The following is a 19060-nucleotide window of genomic DNA, read 5'->3' as shown; positions in this document are numbered from 1 at the left end:
TTATTCAAGGACCGTTATTCGAAGGGTCATTACTCGAATTTACAACAAGGCTCATTATTCCGAAGGGTCATTACTCAAGGTTCACTATTCAAGGGTCATTACTCAAGGGTCATTATTCGAAGGGTCGTTATTCAAGGGTCGTTATTCGAAGGGCCACATTACTCGAATTTAAAACAGGGCTCGTTATTCGAATTTACAAATAGGCTCGTTATTCAATTTAAAACAAGGCTCGTTATTCCGAATTTAAAACAAGGCTCGTTATTCCGAAGGGTCATTACTCAATTTAAAACAGAGCTCGTTATTCCGAATTTACAAGTAGGCTCATTATTCCGAATTTAAAATAAGGCTCGTTATTCAATTTAAAACTAGGCTCGTTATTCGAAGGGTCATTACTCAATTTAAAACCACGCTCGTTATTCGAATTTAAAACAAGGGTCGTTATTCAATTTAAAATAAGGCTCGTTATTCAATTTAAAACTAGGCTCGTTATTCAAAGGGTCATTACTCAATTTAAAACCACGCTTTCGTTATTCCGAATTTAAAACAAGGGTCGTTATTCGAAGGGTCATTACTCAATTTAAAGCAAGGTTCGATATTCGAATTTAAAATAAGGCTCGTTATTCAATTTAAAACAAGGGTCGTTATTCAAGGGTCATTACTCAATTTAAAACCACGCTTTCGTTATTCGAATTTAAAACAAGGGTCGTTATTCGAAGGGTCATTACTCAATTTAAAGCAAGGTTCGATATCCCGAATTTAAAATAAGGCTCGTTATTCCGAATTTAAAACAAGGGTCGTTATTCCGAAGGGTCATTACTCAATTTAAAACCACGCTCGTTATTCCGAATTTAAAACAAGTCTCGTTATTCGAATTTAAAACAAGGGTCGTTATTCAAGGGTCATTACTCAATTTAAAGCAAGGTTCGATATTCGAATTTAAAATAAGGCTCGTTATTCCGAATTTAAAACAAGGGTCGTTATTCGAAGGGTCATTACTCGAATTTAAAGCAAGGTTCGATATTCCTAATTTAAAATAAGTCTCGTTATTCCGAATTTAAAACAAGGGTCGTTGTTCAAGGGTCATTACTCAATTTAAAACCAGGCTCGTTATTCCGAATTTAAAACCATGCTCGTTATTCGAATTTAAAACAAGGGTCGTTATTCAAGGGTCATTACTCAATTTAAAGCAAGGTTCGATATTCGAATTGAAAATAAGGCTCGTTATTCGAATTTAAAACAAGGGTCGTTATTCGAAGGGTCATTACTCGAATTTAAAACCAGGCTCGTTATTCCGAATTTAAAACAAGGGTCGTTATTCAAGGGTCATTACTCAATTTATATTAAGGTTCATTATTCCGAAGGGTCGTTACTCAATTTAATATGAGACTCGTTATTCAAGGGTCATTACTCCGAATTAAAAAGTAGGCTCGTTATTCCGAATTTAAAACTAGGTTCGTTATTCAATTTAAAACCATGCTCGTTATTCCGAAGGGTCATTACTCGAATTTAAAGCAAGGTTCGATATTCCGAATTGAAAACAAGGGTCGTTATTCAATTTAAAACAAGGGTCGTTATTCAAGGGTCATTACTCGAATTTAAAGCAAGGTTCGATATTCCGAATTTAAAACAAGGGTCGTTATTCGAATTTAAAACAAGGGTCGTTATTCGAAGGGTCATTACTCGAATTTAAAACCAGGCTCGTTATTCCGAATTTAAAACCATGCTCGTTATTCGAATTTAAAACAAGGCTCGTTATTCCGAAGGGTCATTACTCAATTTAAAACCAGGCTCGTTATTCCGAATTTAAAACCATGCTCGTTATTCGAATTTAAAACAAGGGTCGTTATTCAAGGGTCATTACTCAATTTAAAGCAAGGTTCGATATTCGAATTGAAAATAAGGCTCGTTATTCGAATTTAAAACAAGGGTCGTTATTCAAGGGTCATTACTCAATTTAAAATCAGGCTCGTTATTCCAATTTAAAACCATGCTCGTTATTCCGAATTTAAAACAAGGCTCGTTATTCCGAAGGGTCATTACTCCCAGGCTCGTTATTCCGAATTTAAAACCATGCTCGTTATTCCGAATTTAAAACAAGGGTCGTTATTCCGTTAATGACCCTTCGAGTATTGACCTTCGGAATAACGAACCTGGTTGTAAATTCGATTCAATAGGGTTCGTTATTCGAAGGGTCATTACTCGAAATGACAATAATGGGCCTTATAGGTAAAAAACCAATACAAAAGAAAGAAAGAAAGAAAGCAAGAAAGAAAGAAAGAAAGAAAGAAAGAAAGAAAGAAAGAAAGAAAGAAACTAATTAATCAATTAACTAATTAATTAATACTTTGGTTAAATAAAAGCGAAAAATACAAAATAACCTAATTTGCATATTTAATTGGCGACCATCTTGGGTTTTTAGATGTCGGATTTCAACAGAGTAAAGGTACAAAACGAAACATGCTAGAAACCTAACTTTTTTAATGAACGATAAAAAAGTATGGAGTTAGATTTTGTTAAACATGAATTGGTATAATAATAGCGTTCCCTATTAATGCACCGACAATTAAAATGTTTGGGTTTTAAATACTTGTTTAAACACTTCAATACGTTTACTTTTTAAATACCTTTAAAGGTTACCATGATTACAGTTAAGGTACATGAGGTAAAGACTAAATTAACCAAATTAAACAGTAAATTAAACAGTCACGTAAATACTCAAAAACACTAAGGGCTAACTATAGGCCCTTGCATAACCCTTTTTATTATAGTTCTACGTACATGACATTCTAAGTATAGGTTATCTCGAAAGTCTCTTTACCATTTCGAGCCTTTATATCTCTCACATGTATTATCGTAAGGGAAATCCAAATACATATTTGAAAAGAGCACACTTGTACAATTATTCTCAAACTCAGGTGCCCTTTTTAAACCATGGATATCAACTTTTAGATATTCAAGTCAGGAATGTTTGCTAATGATGTTTACCAACTGTAGATATTTGATTTTGGACTTCAGAAGTTTAAATTCTGTCACTAGAAGCTACTGCCCCTTTCAAAACAAGAAAATACCTGGTTAAGTTTCAGCTAGATTACCATTATGTCATCAAAAGCTGCTTGAAATGGCAAAGCCGATGTAAGCTTTCATGTTGGATCCCTCGTATAGGCCCCGGTATAGGCCTACACTTTAAAGGCTACGTTCTACATTCAGTTTGGATATGTTAAGAAATTTCATGTGAGACCAAGGAAAAGTCAGTAATAATATATCTTAGTAAATGATTTCATTTTACTCAGTACTTGATATGTTTTTCCGGGTTTTTCCCTTTAATGACGCATTTTGATGCAATGAAAGTTGCCCTGAATTTTCCGGTCCACTGATTCCGCTGATTAGAGTTAGCCGAGCCAAAGCGCCCAAAACGTCATCAACGTCAGGAAGGGTGTCATTTATAAGAAAACTGTATCAAAATATGTCAATCGCTCCCTCAAAACCAGGAACATGGTATTGGCAAACTATGATCTTTGAGAATGTGATATAGGCCTATTTAAAAATGAGAAAATATGTTTGAAAATGTTATCAAAAGTTTGATAATACGGTGAGATTTTCAATGTTTTTAGATAAAAGGATTTGGTATTGTTAGTGTCACTTTTTGGTCCACGTCGCGTCGAATATTCGATGCAACAAGTTTTTGCTATTCAATATTAATATGTCTATTATATTTCCATAATGAATTACAATTCACCAAACGCATTGTATTTTCATGTACTATATTATGGAAGAAAAGATGATGCAGCTCTGGCTAGCTTGCTAATCAAATTTTGTTTTCAAATTTTATAATCGCAACATCATAATAACCTTACGGCGCGTCGGAATAGTCATGCAGAAACTCAATTTTCATTGTATAGATTAGGAGATTAATGAAAAGTTACACCTCGAAGATTTGAATGGGTACGGAATGCAAAGAAACAAAAAAAACCAAAAAAAACAAAGGGGGGCACTGAAGTGGGCAAATGGCGAAATGATGATATTGTATACACTCCTAGATAGTGAGAACCAATCAAAGCCTCCGTAATGCTGGTTTCATACTTTCCTGCCGCTTTGCCGCTCTGAAGATGATTTTACTTCACTGCGCAATCTCACTAAAAACGCGAGCGGTGACCAGCGTCAAGCCGATATATCGATTACTCCACCGCTTTGCAGCGCGCGCAGCACCGCTGGGAGTTGAATTCAAGTCAACTCGGCGCGGTGCCGCTCTGACGTATGAGAACAAAATACGATTTTGGAGCGGTGCTGAGCGGCAAGAGCAGCTTTCAGAGTCATGCCGCTGCCGCTTAGCGGTGTGCCGCTCCGCTTGCAGAAAAGTACAAGCGGCATGATGAAGCGTCATGCCGCTCAGCGGCAAGCGGCAGAAAGTATGAAACCAGCTTTAGTAAATTACTAGCCGTGCATAAATGTTGTATAATTGCACGGCGCCCACTCCGCGTAGTACTCGCAGTGCTTTCGGACGCGTTCATTTTACTTCTGAGTTTGGTGCATTTGTATTTGCCTGCATTTCCCAAATTTTTAGTAACAATTTTGTTACAAAAATGAAAAAGTAACAGGATTTTTTTTCTCTTATGTATGAAATAGGTTAATAAATGCGTATCACTTGTTGCTCGAGAAATTGTACAAAATAATGCACTTGTACTGAGATGTTGATGCGTCTAATGCACTCCCCCCTTCGAGGCTCGTGCATTAGACGCATCAACATCTCAGTACGCGTGCATTAATAGAGAGCTTGCGAAATGACGTTACGTTAACTTTAACTTTAACTTCTAGAGATTATAGAGGATTATGTATTCAAACCCATCTTGGTTTTGAATACATAATCCTCTAGAAGTTAAAGTTAAAGTTAACGTAACGTCATTTCGCAAGCTCTTGTATAATTTCACTCCCAACAAGTGATACGCATGTATCAACCTATAATTAAGTCATATTCGGGTTTTCTCATATTTAAATTCTTTGAAATTGCAGCTTCAATTGGCTTTTTTATTTGAAAGATATCGGATATTCGGTTCTCATTATGGTCATAGACGTGGACAAGATAACATAAAATTGAAACCACTTATCATTCCTTTGTCTCGGTACCAGCGTTTGTGCTCCTCCATCACTAAACAAAGTGACGGAGGAGCACAAACCGCTGGGACCGAGACTAATCATTCCTTTACTAATGCACGTATGCAATTTCTTTTGTATTTTATTGTTTTTATGAGGCAATTTTGACAAACTTGTAGTTAAACTGGTTATTAAACCTATTTTATTACAGAAAATTTTGTTTTTGTATCTTTTTTTATTATTGCAAATAGCCAAGCCATGTTTTGTGATTCAATTTGCATAAGTGATAAATGTTTCATTTTTTTTCATCTCAAAACTAATTATTATGTAACAAAAAATATTTCTGACTGTAGGCCTAATAAGGCCAGATTTTGCAATTATAAGTATAAGAAATTAAAGGCATTGGGTGTCATTGCTCACAAGTGCACTTCACTGAAATGTGTTATCATATCAAATGAGACAAAAAATGTGTTGAATGATTCATTATAACTTAAGTTGTGTGGTACTGTTTATGAGCTTTCTGTGTTACTTTTTAATATTTGACTGACTATATTTTTGCAAGTTTTGGCCATTCTTTTTTTTTTTTTTTTTCTTTCTTTCTTATTTACTTGCTTACTTATTTTCTTTCTTCTCATTCTTTCTTTTTTTCTTTCTTTTGTTCTTTCTTTCTTTCTGTGTCTGTGTGTCTGTATGTCTTTCTTTCTTTTTATATTTCTGTCTGTCTTCTCTCTCTCTCTCTCTCTCTATCAGTCATTTTTTTAAATTTTGTATTTCTTTATGTTTTGTCTGTCTGCCTGCCTTTCTGACTTTCGTCATTTTTTTCTTTAATTCTTTTTTCTGTCTGTCTCTTTCTTTCTTTCTTTCCTTCTTTCTTTTAATACTTTCTTTTATTACTTTCTTTTATTACTTTCTTTATTTTTTGTCTGCTTTTTGTCTTTTTTTCTATTTGTCTTTCTTTGTCTCTCTTCTCTCTCTCGCCCTCCCCTTTCTTCGTTCTTTCTTTTATTCCTCTCTTTATATCCTTTCATTTTGTCTATATTTTTATCTCTCTCTCTCTCTCCTTTCCTCTTCTTTCTTTCTTTCTTTGTTTCTTTGTTTCTTTCTTTTTTTTTACCTATATAAGGCCCATTATTGTCATTTCGAGTAATGACCCTTCGAATAACGAACCCTATTGAATCGAATTTACAACCAGGTTCGTTATTCCGAAGAATCAATATCGAAGGGTCATCTCCAAAATTCGAGTAATGACCCTTCGAATAACTTGACCTTGTTTAAAATTCGAATAACGAGCCTAATTTTAAATTGAATAATGACCCTTCGAATAACGACCCTTGTTTTAAATTCGAATAACGAGCCTTCTTTTAAATTCGAATAATGACCCTTCGAATAACGACCCTTGTTTTAAATTCGAATAACGAACCTAGTTTTAAATTCGAATAACGAGCCTACTTTTTAATTCGAGTAATGACCCTTGAATAACGACCCTTGTTTTAAATTCGAATAACGAGCCTTATTTTCAATTCGAATATCGAACCTTTCTTTAAATTGAGTAATGACCCTTGAATAACGACCCTTGTTTTAAATTCGAATAACGAGCATGGTTTTAAATTCGAATAACGAGCCTGGTTTTAAATTGAGTAATGACCCTTCGAATAACGACCCTTGTTTTAAATTCGAATAACGAGCCTTGTTTTAAATTGAATATCGAACCTTGCTTTAAATTGAGTAATGACCCTTCGAATAACGACCCTTGTTTTAAATTCGAATAACGAGCATGGTTTTAAATTGAATAACGAGCCTGGTTTTAAATTGAGTAATGGCCCTTCGAATAACGACCCTTGTTTTAAATTCGAATAACGAGCCTTATTTTAAATTGAATATCGAACCTTGCTTTAAATTGAGTAATGACCCTTCGAATAACGACCCTTGTTTTAAATTCGAATAACGAAAGCGTGGTTTTAAATTCGAATAACGAGCCTAGTTGTAAATTCGAATAACGAGCCCTGTTTTAAATTGAGTAATGACCCTTCGAATAACGAGCCTTGCTTTAAATTCGAATAACGAGCCTGGTTTTAAATTCGAATAACGAGCCTAGTTGTAAATTCGAATAACGAGCCATGTTTTAAATTGAGTAATGACCCTTCGAATAACGAGCCTTGTTTTAAATTCGAATAACGAGCCTGGTTTTAAATTCGAATAACGAGCCTAGTTGTAAATTCGAATAACGAGCCCTGTTTTAAATTGAGTAATGACCCTTCGAATAACGACCCTTCGAATAACGACCCTTCGAATACCGAACCTTGTTGTAAATTCGAGTAATGACCCTTCGAATAACGGTCCTTCGAATAACGAACCTTATCGTTAATTCGAGTAATGAACCTTCGAATAACGACCCTTCGAATAACGAAGCGAAACCGAAGGTGGAAGCTAGGAATGCAAGTGGTGTTTTTTTATTTGTCTAAGATTGTGTTTTCTTCCAAAAATGTTATGTTATGCAGTGCATTTTTAAGAAACTAATGCCATCGCTAAATTTATCTTTACGTCTACCATGTTTTGATTGAGCTACCAGTTAAATAAAAAAATTAATAAATGTAGATATATAAATAGTGCTTTATGCCGTAAACAGCCTCAAAGCTCTTTACATTTATTCCGCCGTCATTAGAATATGTCGGAACCACGTTTGCTGCCTACAAATGGCACAGGGTTCATCAGTACAATGACTGTGACTACCCCTAACAGATTCCCATTGCACATATTAAAAAAAGTTGAAAACAGCTAGCAAAAAGCTATAATTCAGAAAGCTCCTATACTTTAGTAGTGTTAAAATCCATAAGACAAAAAGCAATTAATGAACATTGTTTCACTGTATGGATCATATCTTTTAGTGATATGGCATTGCACATTTTAAAAACACCAAGTAATATGACCATTACTACCAACCAAGCTTACCAGATATTTTGTGTCCAGTTTTTTCAGGCGAGTCGTCTGGTACTTGCTCTTGCTGATCACTGGTGCTTGCATTGGTTTGCTGACTTTGGTCCTCAGATCTATTTAAATAAAAGTGTTGGTGATTAGGCCTTTTATGTTGCTGAATTCTCCAGACCTCAAATGCACACACATGGTATAATTTTGTCATGCTTGTGAGAGACCAGATCAAGGATCCATTTCACACACAGCTGTGACAATCTGTAGGTTGCAAATTTTGTATAAGGGGACACCTAGGCAAGTGGCAACAGACTTCATTTTGAAAATATGCTTTGCACAGAACATGTATTCATAACAGACACCCAAAATAAAAGTTATCAACTGATAAGAACTGGTCAGACAAAATGAGTTTTGGTGACATTGACCCCTAATTATATCAAAAACATGAACACGATACATGCACCCATAAGTTATACATGCAATATATTATTAGGAGAATCATCTCAGCCAAGACTAAATCAACCTGTATATTCACACTCATGGAAGCATTACAGTCTAACACATTTCAAGTTTAAGGCTTGCAGATATGGTGTCAAATTTAATGCCACCAGGCTTTGTTATCCGAATCTCTTCCGAACAGGGTCTTAGCTAGCCACCCGTCTGGCCGTCATTTTAGACGGTCAGTTTGCTCCTGGGACGGGCAAAATGAATGCCTTTGACAGATGCTATATGATAAATGTATGTTTTGAGAAGCTAAATGCCCTTTTTAGTAGACCCAATTTGTAGGACAAGGCCATTTCAGCACATATTTGAACTCTTTGAACCCCCAATGGGCTATAGATGTCTGGTAAATGTTTTAAAGGTCAAATTAGGACAGGCAATTTTATTCAAATGACGGGCAACCCTCAATTTCTAGCTAAGACCCTGCTTCCGAACTTCAAAATCAAGTTCATATTATTGCTAGTTTATATGCTTCAACTTTGATAAAACTCTGAGAATCCATTCTTGTAATGAATAAACATTACTTTGCCTGCCAATGATAATGCAACACAACTGATTGATCCTTCATCAATCAGATTGAATTCTTCCAAAGTAAGCTAAATGAAATTGAACCCCTGGTGTAATTTTATATCAAGATCTGAATGAAGTAAAGAGATTTGTTTGTAGTATCACATTTGGATGAAATAGTATGCCTGCTGCACTAGGGCTGTCATATAAACAGTGGCGGTGCTACGGGGGCCGGGGGGCATGCAAATATTTTTCTTGCCCCCCCCACTTTTGAGGCAAAACCCAAAAAATCACGTACATTTCCACTTTTTGCGGCAATTTGGGGCAAAATTTGCCAATTTTGCCCCCTGAAATTCACTTTGCCCCCCTAGAAAAAAAAAAATTCCTGGCGCCGCCACTGCATATAAACAAGGAACACCTATAATTGAGGTGTTGTTCTTAGATCCCACCCATTTACATTTTAGTGGCTCTCCAGCATGGTATGCACAACACATCAGCTTCTCAAGGGTGAGTTATGTAAGCTATCCACCAGTGGAGCTTCTGCGACTCCTACGCAGAACTTCCGATAGTGGATTATCTGCGCACGTGGACGCAAGGAATCCACAGTCGGATTTCGGCGCACGTGCATTGAAAATCCCCTCCGTGACCGTAAATAGTTCCGGTGGAGTAATTCTGCGCACGGTCGCAGGGTATTCACGGACCGATTTTTCGGCGCACGTGCGCAGAAACTCCCCTCCGTATATAGCTCCGGTGGAGTTTTTCTGCGCACAGTCGCAGGGAATCCACGGACGGATTTTCGGCGCACGTTTTAATCATCTCATGAATTGTTATGATTTAATATTATTAAATGGTAGAAAGTATGAAATATTATTTAGGGCCTATGTTTAGAGTCAGTTCTGCGCATCAAGTTTCATGTTAAAAAATAACTTAGAAAGTAAGAAATATTATATATATTTTTAGAGTCGGAACGGTGGAGTTTTTCTGCGCACGGTCGCAGGGAATCCACAGTCGGACTTTCGGCGCACGTGCGCAGAAACTCCCCTCAGATATAGCTCCGGTGGAGTAATTCTGCGCACGGTCGCAGGGAATCCACAGTCGGACTTTCGGCGCACGTTTTTAATCATCTCATGAATTGTTATGATTTAATATTATTAAATGGTAGAAAGTAAGAAATATTATTTTAGGGCCTATATGTTTAGAGTCAGTTCTGCGCATCAAGTTTCATGTTTTTAAAAAACATGTTTAAAAAAATAACTCAGAAACTCCCCTCCGTATATAACTCCGGTGGAGTAATTCTGCGCATGACGATCGCAGGGAATCCACTAACGGATTTTTTCGGCGCATGATTTAATCATGTCATGAATTGTTATGATTTAATATTATTAAATGGTAGAAAGTAAGAAATATTATTTTGTTAATAATGTTCATACTCCAAATTCATGAGATGATTAAATCGTGCGCCGAAAATCCGTCAGTGGATTCCTTGCGTCCACCGTGCGCAGATAACCCACTATCGGAAGTTCTGCGTAGGGGTCGCAGAAGCTCCACTGGTGGATCATGTACATACATGCAAGGGTGGCACTCGTCAAAATTGTCGACCCCTGCTTTAAGCTTGTTTACACCTTGAGGAAAATGACAACAGCTCAGAGACTGTCAAGAGGACTAGCAAAATGACATGACAAAGTGCTGAGCACACTGATGCAAGTATCCAAATTTGTTGCTAATCCAACTATCCTTACCTTGGCTCCACTGAACTCTGCACATCTGGAGCATTGACATTTTCCTGGTTCTTTTGTGTACCATGCTGCAACCCTGCAACACTATCATGACTGGTGTCCCAAAGACCAAGTTCTTTGGCATGATGCTCAGTCCAAAATTCCCTGTAAAATAGGAGTATGTAGAATAAGTTGTGTGTTTTTGATGTCGATAATGACACAACCAATCACATGGCAGAATAGTGCCTGTTCCCTGATTAGCACCCCCGGTGGATTATATCTGATCTCCGATCTAAACTTATTTACTTTAAATACCCCTATATGCTGAGCTTATAATAGAAATGTGATGGAAGTATGAAGCTGGAGTCAAAATTATGAGTATTTAAAGTTTATTGTAACAGGCATGTTAAAGGAGGATTTTGTGATCCTAGCATCCTCTTTTTATGACATTTTTCAGTAGATATCCACAAAAAAAGCTTATTCCCAAATTTCAGTTGATTCCAATTTTTCGTTTGCGAGTGTAGTGTTCTCTAAATTGGTAAATGAACTGGCAACCTTATATCCTTAACCTGAACTTGAACTGAACTTGAACTTACCCCTGTTCTCATATACACCCTGCCACGTAGGCACACTTGGACTATGCAGGACCATGCTATGGGCAGCTAAAGAGCTGCATCTCTTATATTATTAAAGTGATACATATTAATCATATGAATTGTATTCCTGTGTCTTCATTCATCATGTTATAAACATAACAACATTACAATGGCGACGAGGATCTTTATATAGAACTCATGCATGCTCTTCATTTTAAGTTCTTTGTGACTTATCTCTCATTTGACTCTGTGGAAAATTTGCATTTGCCTTTGTGGACTTGATTTGTGTATATATACTCTCATTGGTGGATTGTAGACTTTTACATGAACAATTTCTCCAATTTTGACTATCTACCAAGCAAATATGGCTGCGTTTCGGATACCATCACCTCTTGCACTTGACCTGACTTCTGGCAATCTTGCGGACGCATGGAAAAATTTCAACCAACGATACACTAATTTTGAAATTGCAACCAGTGTACACAGGAAAGACAACCCCACAAGAGTCGCTACATTGCTAAGTGTTATCGGCGATCCAGCAGTACAAGTATATAACACGTTTACTTGGGATGCTGATGGTGACGACAAGAAGTATGACAAGGTCATAACCAAATTTGAACAGTTTTGCAAAGGGAAAAAGAACCTAACCTATGAACGATATATCTTTAACAGCCGCAACCAATTGGCAGAAGAAAGCATAGACAACTATGTTACCCGTCTCCGCATATTGGCGGATACTTGTGACTTTGGGACTTTACAGGACAGTCTTATACTGGACAGAATTGTGTTAGGTGTCCGTAGTCAAGGACTACGGCAACGTTTACTCCGTGTTGAAGATTTATCGCTCGAGAAAGCCCTATCAAAAATACGTGCCGAGGAAGTTGCAACGTTGCAATTGGCAAAAATGGCACCAGGAACCGAGCAGAGAGTCACAGTCAATAAAATACGTGTGTCGCAGAAACCAGGTAACCATAGCAACAAGAAGTGTTTCGCTTGTGGTGACGATTTTCCACATGATACTGAATGTAAGGCAACTGGGAAGAAATGCTACAACTGCGGAGGAATGGGACATCTTTCAGTTGTATGCCGCTCACCCCGCACCAAGAAGGAAACCAAAGCGCAAGTGAATTTGGTCCAAAATGTCCAAGATAATGACACAATCCATCTAGGGCAGCCGCATGATTCGGACGAGGACTACATCTTTTGATTTAACCTTCATATTGTGCTGTACTTCGTGAGACTCTGACTGTGTGACAATCTTCGTGAATATGGAAACCTTAATGAGCTATAATCTTTGTGAGAATTAATTAATGTCTTAGTGATAATTATATATTGAGTAACTTCGTGAGACTCGATCATCTTTGTGATATATGTTAATATTTCTTCGTGAACAATATTAAGGTCTTCGTGAACATTAGTAAGGTCTTCGTGAACATTATTAAGGTCTTCGTGAAACGTGAACATGGTCTTTGTGACATTTTAATCTCTTTGTGAACTTTATCTTTGTTACATTTAAAAGTTCTGTGTGAACATTATAGTCAACATTATATTCAGTTATCGTTTATCTTCGTTTCGGCATATTTATCAACATCAATAATCAAATCTCAGTGTTAGTTAGTAAACAAATTTAAACTAATAAAAAGATGTGCATATAACTGACTTTTATCTATAAAAGATGGGAGGGATGTAGTGTTCTCTAAATTGGTAAATGAACTGGCAACCTTATATCCTTAACCTGAACTTGAACTGAACTTGAACTTACCCCTGTTCTCATATACACCCTGCCACGTAGGCACACTTGGACTATGCAGGACCATGCTATGGGCAGCTAAAGAGCTGCATCTCTTATATTATTAAAGTGATACATATTAATCATATGAATTGTATTCCTGTGTCTTCATTCATCATGTTATAAACATAACAACATTACAGCGAGTTATGCATGTTTATGTGTATTACACTGCTCCATAGGCCACTGTTGTAATTTCGTTCTGGTATACCAGAACGAAATTCAAATTTGGCGATATTTTTGCTAAACAAATTAATCTGCAAGATATATTTGGAACATAAACATTATGTAGCCAGAGGTATCCAGTGGTATAAAAATCTCAACTTTTTTTGGAAAAGTGGGGGGATGAGGCTGTGGATCACAAAATGCCCTTTTAAGTATCTGTGATAGAGTACCACAATAATTCTGTCTGGGCAAAGTATATCAACTATCAAGGCTCAGTTAGATTACAAATTACATTTTATTATGCTAGAATTTGTTAGTGTTACTTGTCAATTGCATTATTCTTTCAAGATTTTAAAAAGGCAGGGAGTGTTGTTGCTGTACCTTTGACATCTTCTTCAATGATAGTACTTGATAAAACTACACTATACTTACTGGACATGCATGGTATCAGCAAAACTAACTCTCTTTGATGAGCGTCGTTTACTTTTGGCATCCCTGGAAAAGAACACACAGGTCAAAATAAACAACAAAGTACCATGAGCACTACAAGTCCAATCATTTACACATTGTTATTTGCGTTTTGTAATCGCATTCAAACTGTGGAGGTGCGTATGTTTTGCCACATACCAACTGTGGAGTCTGCTAACAACCGTGGAGCTCCACAGTTTTGAGCCATAAATTTGTGTCATCACAGAACATGCTGAACAAGTGATGCAATGAATGCACAATTGATGCTGTTGGGCTTTCTCTAACAACCACAGGACATTTCTTACCTTTTTATATCATGTTGCCCTAAAATTTTATTTAACTAAATATTGCAATAGAGTACTACAAACACCTGACAAACACCAGTATTTTTGCAGTCTAAGTAAAAATCACAAAATCAGGCAAAATTAATTTCTTTTGGTTTATCCTTAGTGAAAGAGATCACGAAATACTAATAGAATTAGACAGGGTTGTCACTAGACTGAATTTAGTGCCGGCTAAATTTCCATGATATTTGCCCAAAATACTCTCATGCATCACTTTCCAGCTGTTTTTTAGGGTAAAAAGTACAATTTCTCTACTTTAGTGCCGGTTGGCAAGTCCTCATATTCCCTTGAGTGCCGGTTGGTCTGTCTGAGTGCTGGTTACTACCGACCGGCACCGACCAGTGTAGTGACAACCCTGGAATTAGAGTTAGGGTTAGGATTTAGGGTTAGGATTAGAGTTGGTATATGTTTGATGTTCTCTTACACGAAGGATACACCTTTCTTTTATACCTTAGGAATCCAAAACAGGCATTGTCAACTACATGTAACAGTATACACTGTATGGAATTGGTTATTCCATACATCTCCAGATGGAAGTCATGACCTTATTTACCTTAATCTCACACACACGGGGTGTAAATTTCAAATGGTGTCACTCATTCAGGTAACCCAAATTTGAATTCACACTCCCTGTGAGGAAGATTAAGGTCATGTTATCCAAAGAGGGTGTATATTATATACTGTATAACATGTATATTAATCACAGTATGGATTTCAAGTGGAATGCAATAGCAATTAAAGATCTACCAAAACATAAATATGCAAGTATTAGAATTTGCTCACAAGCATCAATCATTTGATTATGGCCCAAAAAACAGGGTTCGGTTTTTGAAACTGGCAAAAACCTGTTTTTGCCAGTTTTTGCCCGGTTTAAACCGGCAAAAATGGCAAAAACTGACAAAAACTCACATATAGTCACTCAAATATTAAAATGTAACACAGAAAGCTCACAAACAGTAGCACACAACTTTTAATGAATCATTATTAAACATTTTTTTTTTCTCATCGGGGCCTTAAAATGAAAAAGTTTTGAATTTGATATGCCACATTTCGGTTAAATGCACTTGAGTAATGAAAACGCATGCCTTTAATTTCTTAATATGTTACTCATAATTACAAAATCTGGCCTTGTTACACTCAGGAAATTATTTTTGTAACTTAATAATTTGTTTTGAGATGAAAAAACTGAACTATAAATCACAGTTTTTGCCATTTTTGCCGGCAAAAACTGGCAAAAATTGTTTTTGCCAAGCGGTTAAAACCGCGGTTTTTTCCACCTGCGGCAAAAACCTGCGAACCCTGCCAAAAAATTATCAACTGTATTGATTCTAAAATTTAAAGATATCAAATTTGATTCTCAACTTTCAAAGTAAAGACTGAAAATTTATGATAATCAATTTGTGGATTCACCCCAAAATCTTATGTACAAAAAGTCTACTTTAGTAGACCATTTTATTTATCATCCCTCTAATTCCTCTGACCATGGAAAGGCCACAAATCCTGTTCTGATCCAACAGCTAGCTATCCATGAAAAAGAGCAATAACTGGGGATGTGTTGTTTTATGCATGAAATGGTATAATCAAAAGGGAATGCAAAGCAGTCTTAGTATACTTACAACTTTTGTTGTTCCGCAGCATTTGGATCTAAATCACCAAGTGCAGTCCTAGATGGAGATGGGGCCTTCAGTATCTACAAGTAAAATTAACACATGATACATGTTGCGGAAGTAATGCTTTCAAAAATAAACTTCATTCATGTTTCAAATGGCTATTATGATCTCAAATTTTCCAATGTCAGAAGTGAGGTAACATCACAAACATTTTGTTTTCATTGAGAAATGTTGTAGGCCTATATTATAGTTAAAAAGGCATTTTGTGATCCACAGCCTCATCCCCCCACTTTTCTCAAAAAATGTTCAGATTTTTATACCACTGGATACGTCTGGCTACATAATGTTAATGTACCAAAACTTTCTTGCAGATTAATTTGTTTAGCAAAAATATTGCCCAATTCTGGTATACCAGAACGAAATTACAACAGTGGCCTATATGGAGCAGTGTAATACACATAATCATGCATAACTCGCAAACGCAAAATCGGAATCAACTGAAATTTTGAGAAACGTTTTTCGTGGATATCTACTGAAACATGTCATAAAAAGAGGATGCTAGGATCACAAAATACTCCTTTAAGAAGTATTTAATTCTAAAGACCCATTTTGTGGATTTACCTACATCACATCATTATAAGCTACAATGGCATTAGATGCAAACTACTTACAGATGTCCTCCTCTTTCTCCTGCTTCTTGATGATCCAGCCCTGTATAGGTAAAACACATTTAAACAAGCATAAATAATCATAGTGGTACATGGATTGATTGAATTGCGTATTTAAAAGAACAGGCTCGTAACTTTGTGCACAGGATTCCTGTACCAGTTTCATATCAAAAGTGAAACTCATGGTCATTTTATAAGGTTTCGAATAATTTCCAGGATTTCAACTTTCTGTCATAAATGTCAAACACAAATTGCTCTGATGAGATCATGGGATAATGATTTGTTTTAAGGTGGTACTACACCCCTTGATAAATTTGTGACTATTTTTGCATTTTTCTCAAAAATAATAACACACTGATAACAAAAGTTATGTATATTATATGGGCAAGGAATCCAGTTACTACACTGGAATTTCTGTGACTCAAGACAAGCAGTACGTTACTTATGATAAGAAAAGAGGTACCGCTAGAATGTACATTTCTTAACATAATGAACCCTTGTCTTGAATCACTGAAATTTCAGTGAAGTAATTTGATTCCTTGCCCCTATAATATAACTTTTGTTACCACTGTGTAGTTATTTTTTGAGAAAAATGCAAAATTAGTCACAAAATTTATCAGGGGTTGTAGTACCACCTCAATGAATCAACATTGCTGTCTCATCCTGACAAGTGTATACTTACCCTGCATTCTCCCCTTCTCCAGCAAACCTGATTGAACTCATTCTTGTTGCCAATGATTGCTCACACCACTCCTAACGTAATTTAAACTCTTAAAATCCTATGATAAAATCATAAAACACAACCAATCAAAATAATGAAGCAATTGGGCTATAAGGTAAAATACTACTACTTGTAGTACTAGAAACATAATTCATATGACAGGGAAACCTCAGTTAACACATTTGCTAGTCAGCCAAAATGACCTAAACCGGCAATACAAATTTACATTGAAATTTAAAAGAACCGCTTGCTCAAGGAAACCTTCATAAATATGTGGGATACTTCACTTGACCCAAATATATGATTTTTTTTGGTGATGAGAGACTACGCACATGGAATTTCAGAGGATTTTGATAGCAGTTCCATTAAAAAAAGCTGCTATCGTCATGAGACTTAAAGATCTAGAAACACCCCCGTAATGCTGTTTTGGGGAATTTTGCTAGCAGGTCGCATGTCATGAGGTGGTCCATTTTGTGTTATATGGTCAAAATGGTTAAAAAAATTATTTTTTAATATGTTATAGATATTGTAAAACTGCAACATCTCATACCATTTTTACCTCAAAAATGTTTATCGTTTTGGCGTAATTGCCTAATTAAAAACTAATTAGCCCATAGGCCGCAATGTAAATCATAATTTTCAAATGCGTTTTTCTCAAATTGGACCTTATTCACATTTTTTACCCCACAACAAATGTCTGAAGTTGGATTTTGTCCAATGTGCTAGGATATATGTTCACAACATAGTGATGCATCAGTCTCACCCTTCAAAAAAAAAATTATGTAATCGCATTCACGATATACAGGGTGCGCCAAAAAAAGTTGATATTTTTAAATTAAAATTTAATTAATCATTCATATTTTCCCACCATTTTTATAATGCAAAAATTAGTTTCCTTGTGCAATTTCCTTTCAGAAAATACATACATTTATCATGATACAGTGAATATTAAAAGAGATATGGACCTGTGCAGTTTTTGCACGTGATTGCATTGACTTCTGTGCATTTAGAGGCAACCTGTGGTACAAAATGTAATGACAAACTAATATGGAATATGAAATTGATCAATTTTGAAGTCAATCTTGTTTCTTTGAGTAATTGGCTCTAAAATGAGACATTAACAAGCTCAATACAGCGTGGTAAATAAGGCGGGCCCGGGGGCCCATAGCCCATGAAAATTAATGTGGGCCCGATGAAAATCTGCCGTGGGGGCCCATCTGGCCCGTGAAAAAATAAATAAATAAATTTCAGCTTACTGAAAAACGGGACTGAAAATGCACAAATCTTCCAAGACATCGTCCACACTACACTAATTTATAATGGAGATTCATTTTAAATGCTTATTTTTTCAAGAAATGTGTTTATTTTCCACGCTCAATTTATTCGGGCCCGCAAAAGTTAGCGAGGGCCCCCAAAGATTCAAGAACAAGGGCCCAAATGGCCCGTGATCATTTTTGCTTATTTACCACACTGGCTCAATATGACAAGGAGTTATGAAGATACAATAATTTATTCAAACCAACACCACGGAAATCTTACATTTTCCTATGCTAATACATTACTCCTCACCCACCTGCTCCTCACCCACCTGCTCCTCCACCCCGTCAATTTTCAAATCCAGCTGATGTCATTTATTTAGTTTGACTCACTTTTCAGTTAGGGATTCAATTAGGCCTGGCATTTTCGGGTAATTTTGTACCGGGTACCCGCCCGTTTTTCGGCGGGTAAACCGGTACCAAAAAATTTTTTTCAGTTTTGTAGTGTCGGTGGACCTAGACCTAAATGCTAGGATCATTCATGGTTGACCTAAAACAAAAAAAAAAAAAAAAAAAAAATTTCAAGATGTTTTGTATTTTTAATATGAAAATTGATAATTTGTATTCATGTCATACTCTATCAATGATTTTTTTTTTTTTTTTTGAATTTGGTACCCGGGCAGGGTATTTCCTGCCCGGTAATGTAA

The 19060-nt window shown here is 36.2% G+C and overlaps 1 protein-coding gene across 2 annotated transcripts in view; it reads right to left on the bottom strand.

The window, feature by feature from the left end:
* Positions 1 to 17156, bottom strand: part of LOC140153726 (uncharacterized) — a 42832-nt gene extending 25676 nt beyond the window's left edge. For both annotated transcript variants that reach the window (XM_072176556.1, XM_072176557.1), the window contains exons 1-6: positions 17059 to 17156; positions 16380 to 16419; positions 15715 to 15788; positions 13719 to 13781; positions 10761 to 10901; positions 8038 to 8135 (exon numbers count right to left, since the gene is read on the bottom strand). In XM_072176556.1, the coding sequence (XP_072032657.1) occupies positions 8038 to 8135; positions 10761 to 10901; positions 13719 to 13781; positions 15715 to 15788; positions 16380 to 16419; positions 17059 to 17099 (457 nt within the window). In that variant the 5' untranslated portion in view covers positions 17100 to 17156. The remainder of the gene's footprint in view (positions 1 to 8037; positions 8136 to 10760; positions 10902 to 13718; positions 13782 to 15714; positions 15789 to 16379; positions 16420 to 17058) is intronic.
* Between the last annotated feature and the right edge of the window lie 1904 nt (positions 17157 to 19060).

Source organism: Amphiura filiformis, chromosome 5, assembly GCF_039555335.1.
Source record: "Amphiura filiformis chromosome 5, Afil_fr2py, whole genome shotgun sequence".
Classification (NCBI taxonomy): Eukaryota; Metazoa; Echinodermata; class Ophiuroidea; order Amphilepidida; family Amphiuridae; genus Amphiura; species Amphiura filiformis.
The sequence above is the reverse complement of the archived record's forward strand: the minus strand, read 5'-3'. Positions and strand labels throughout refer to the sequence as shown.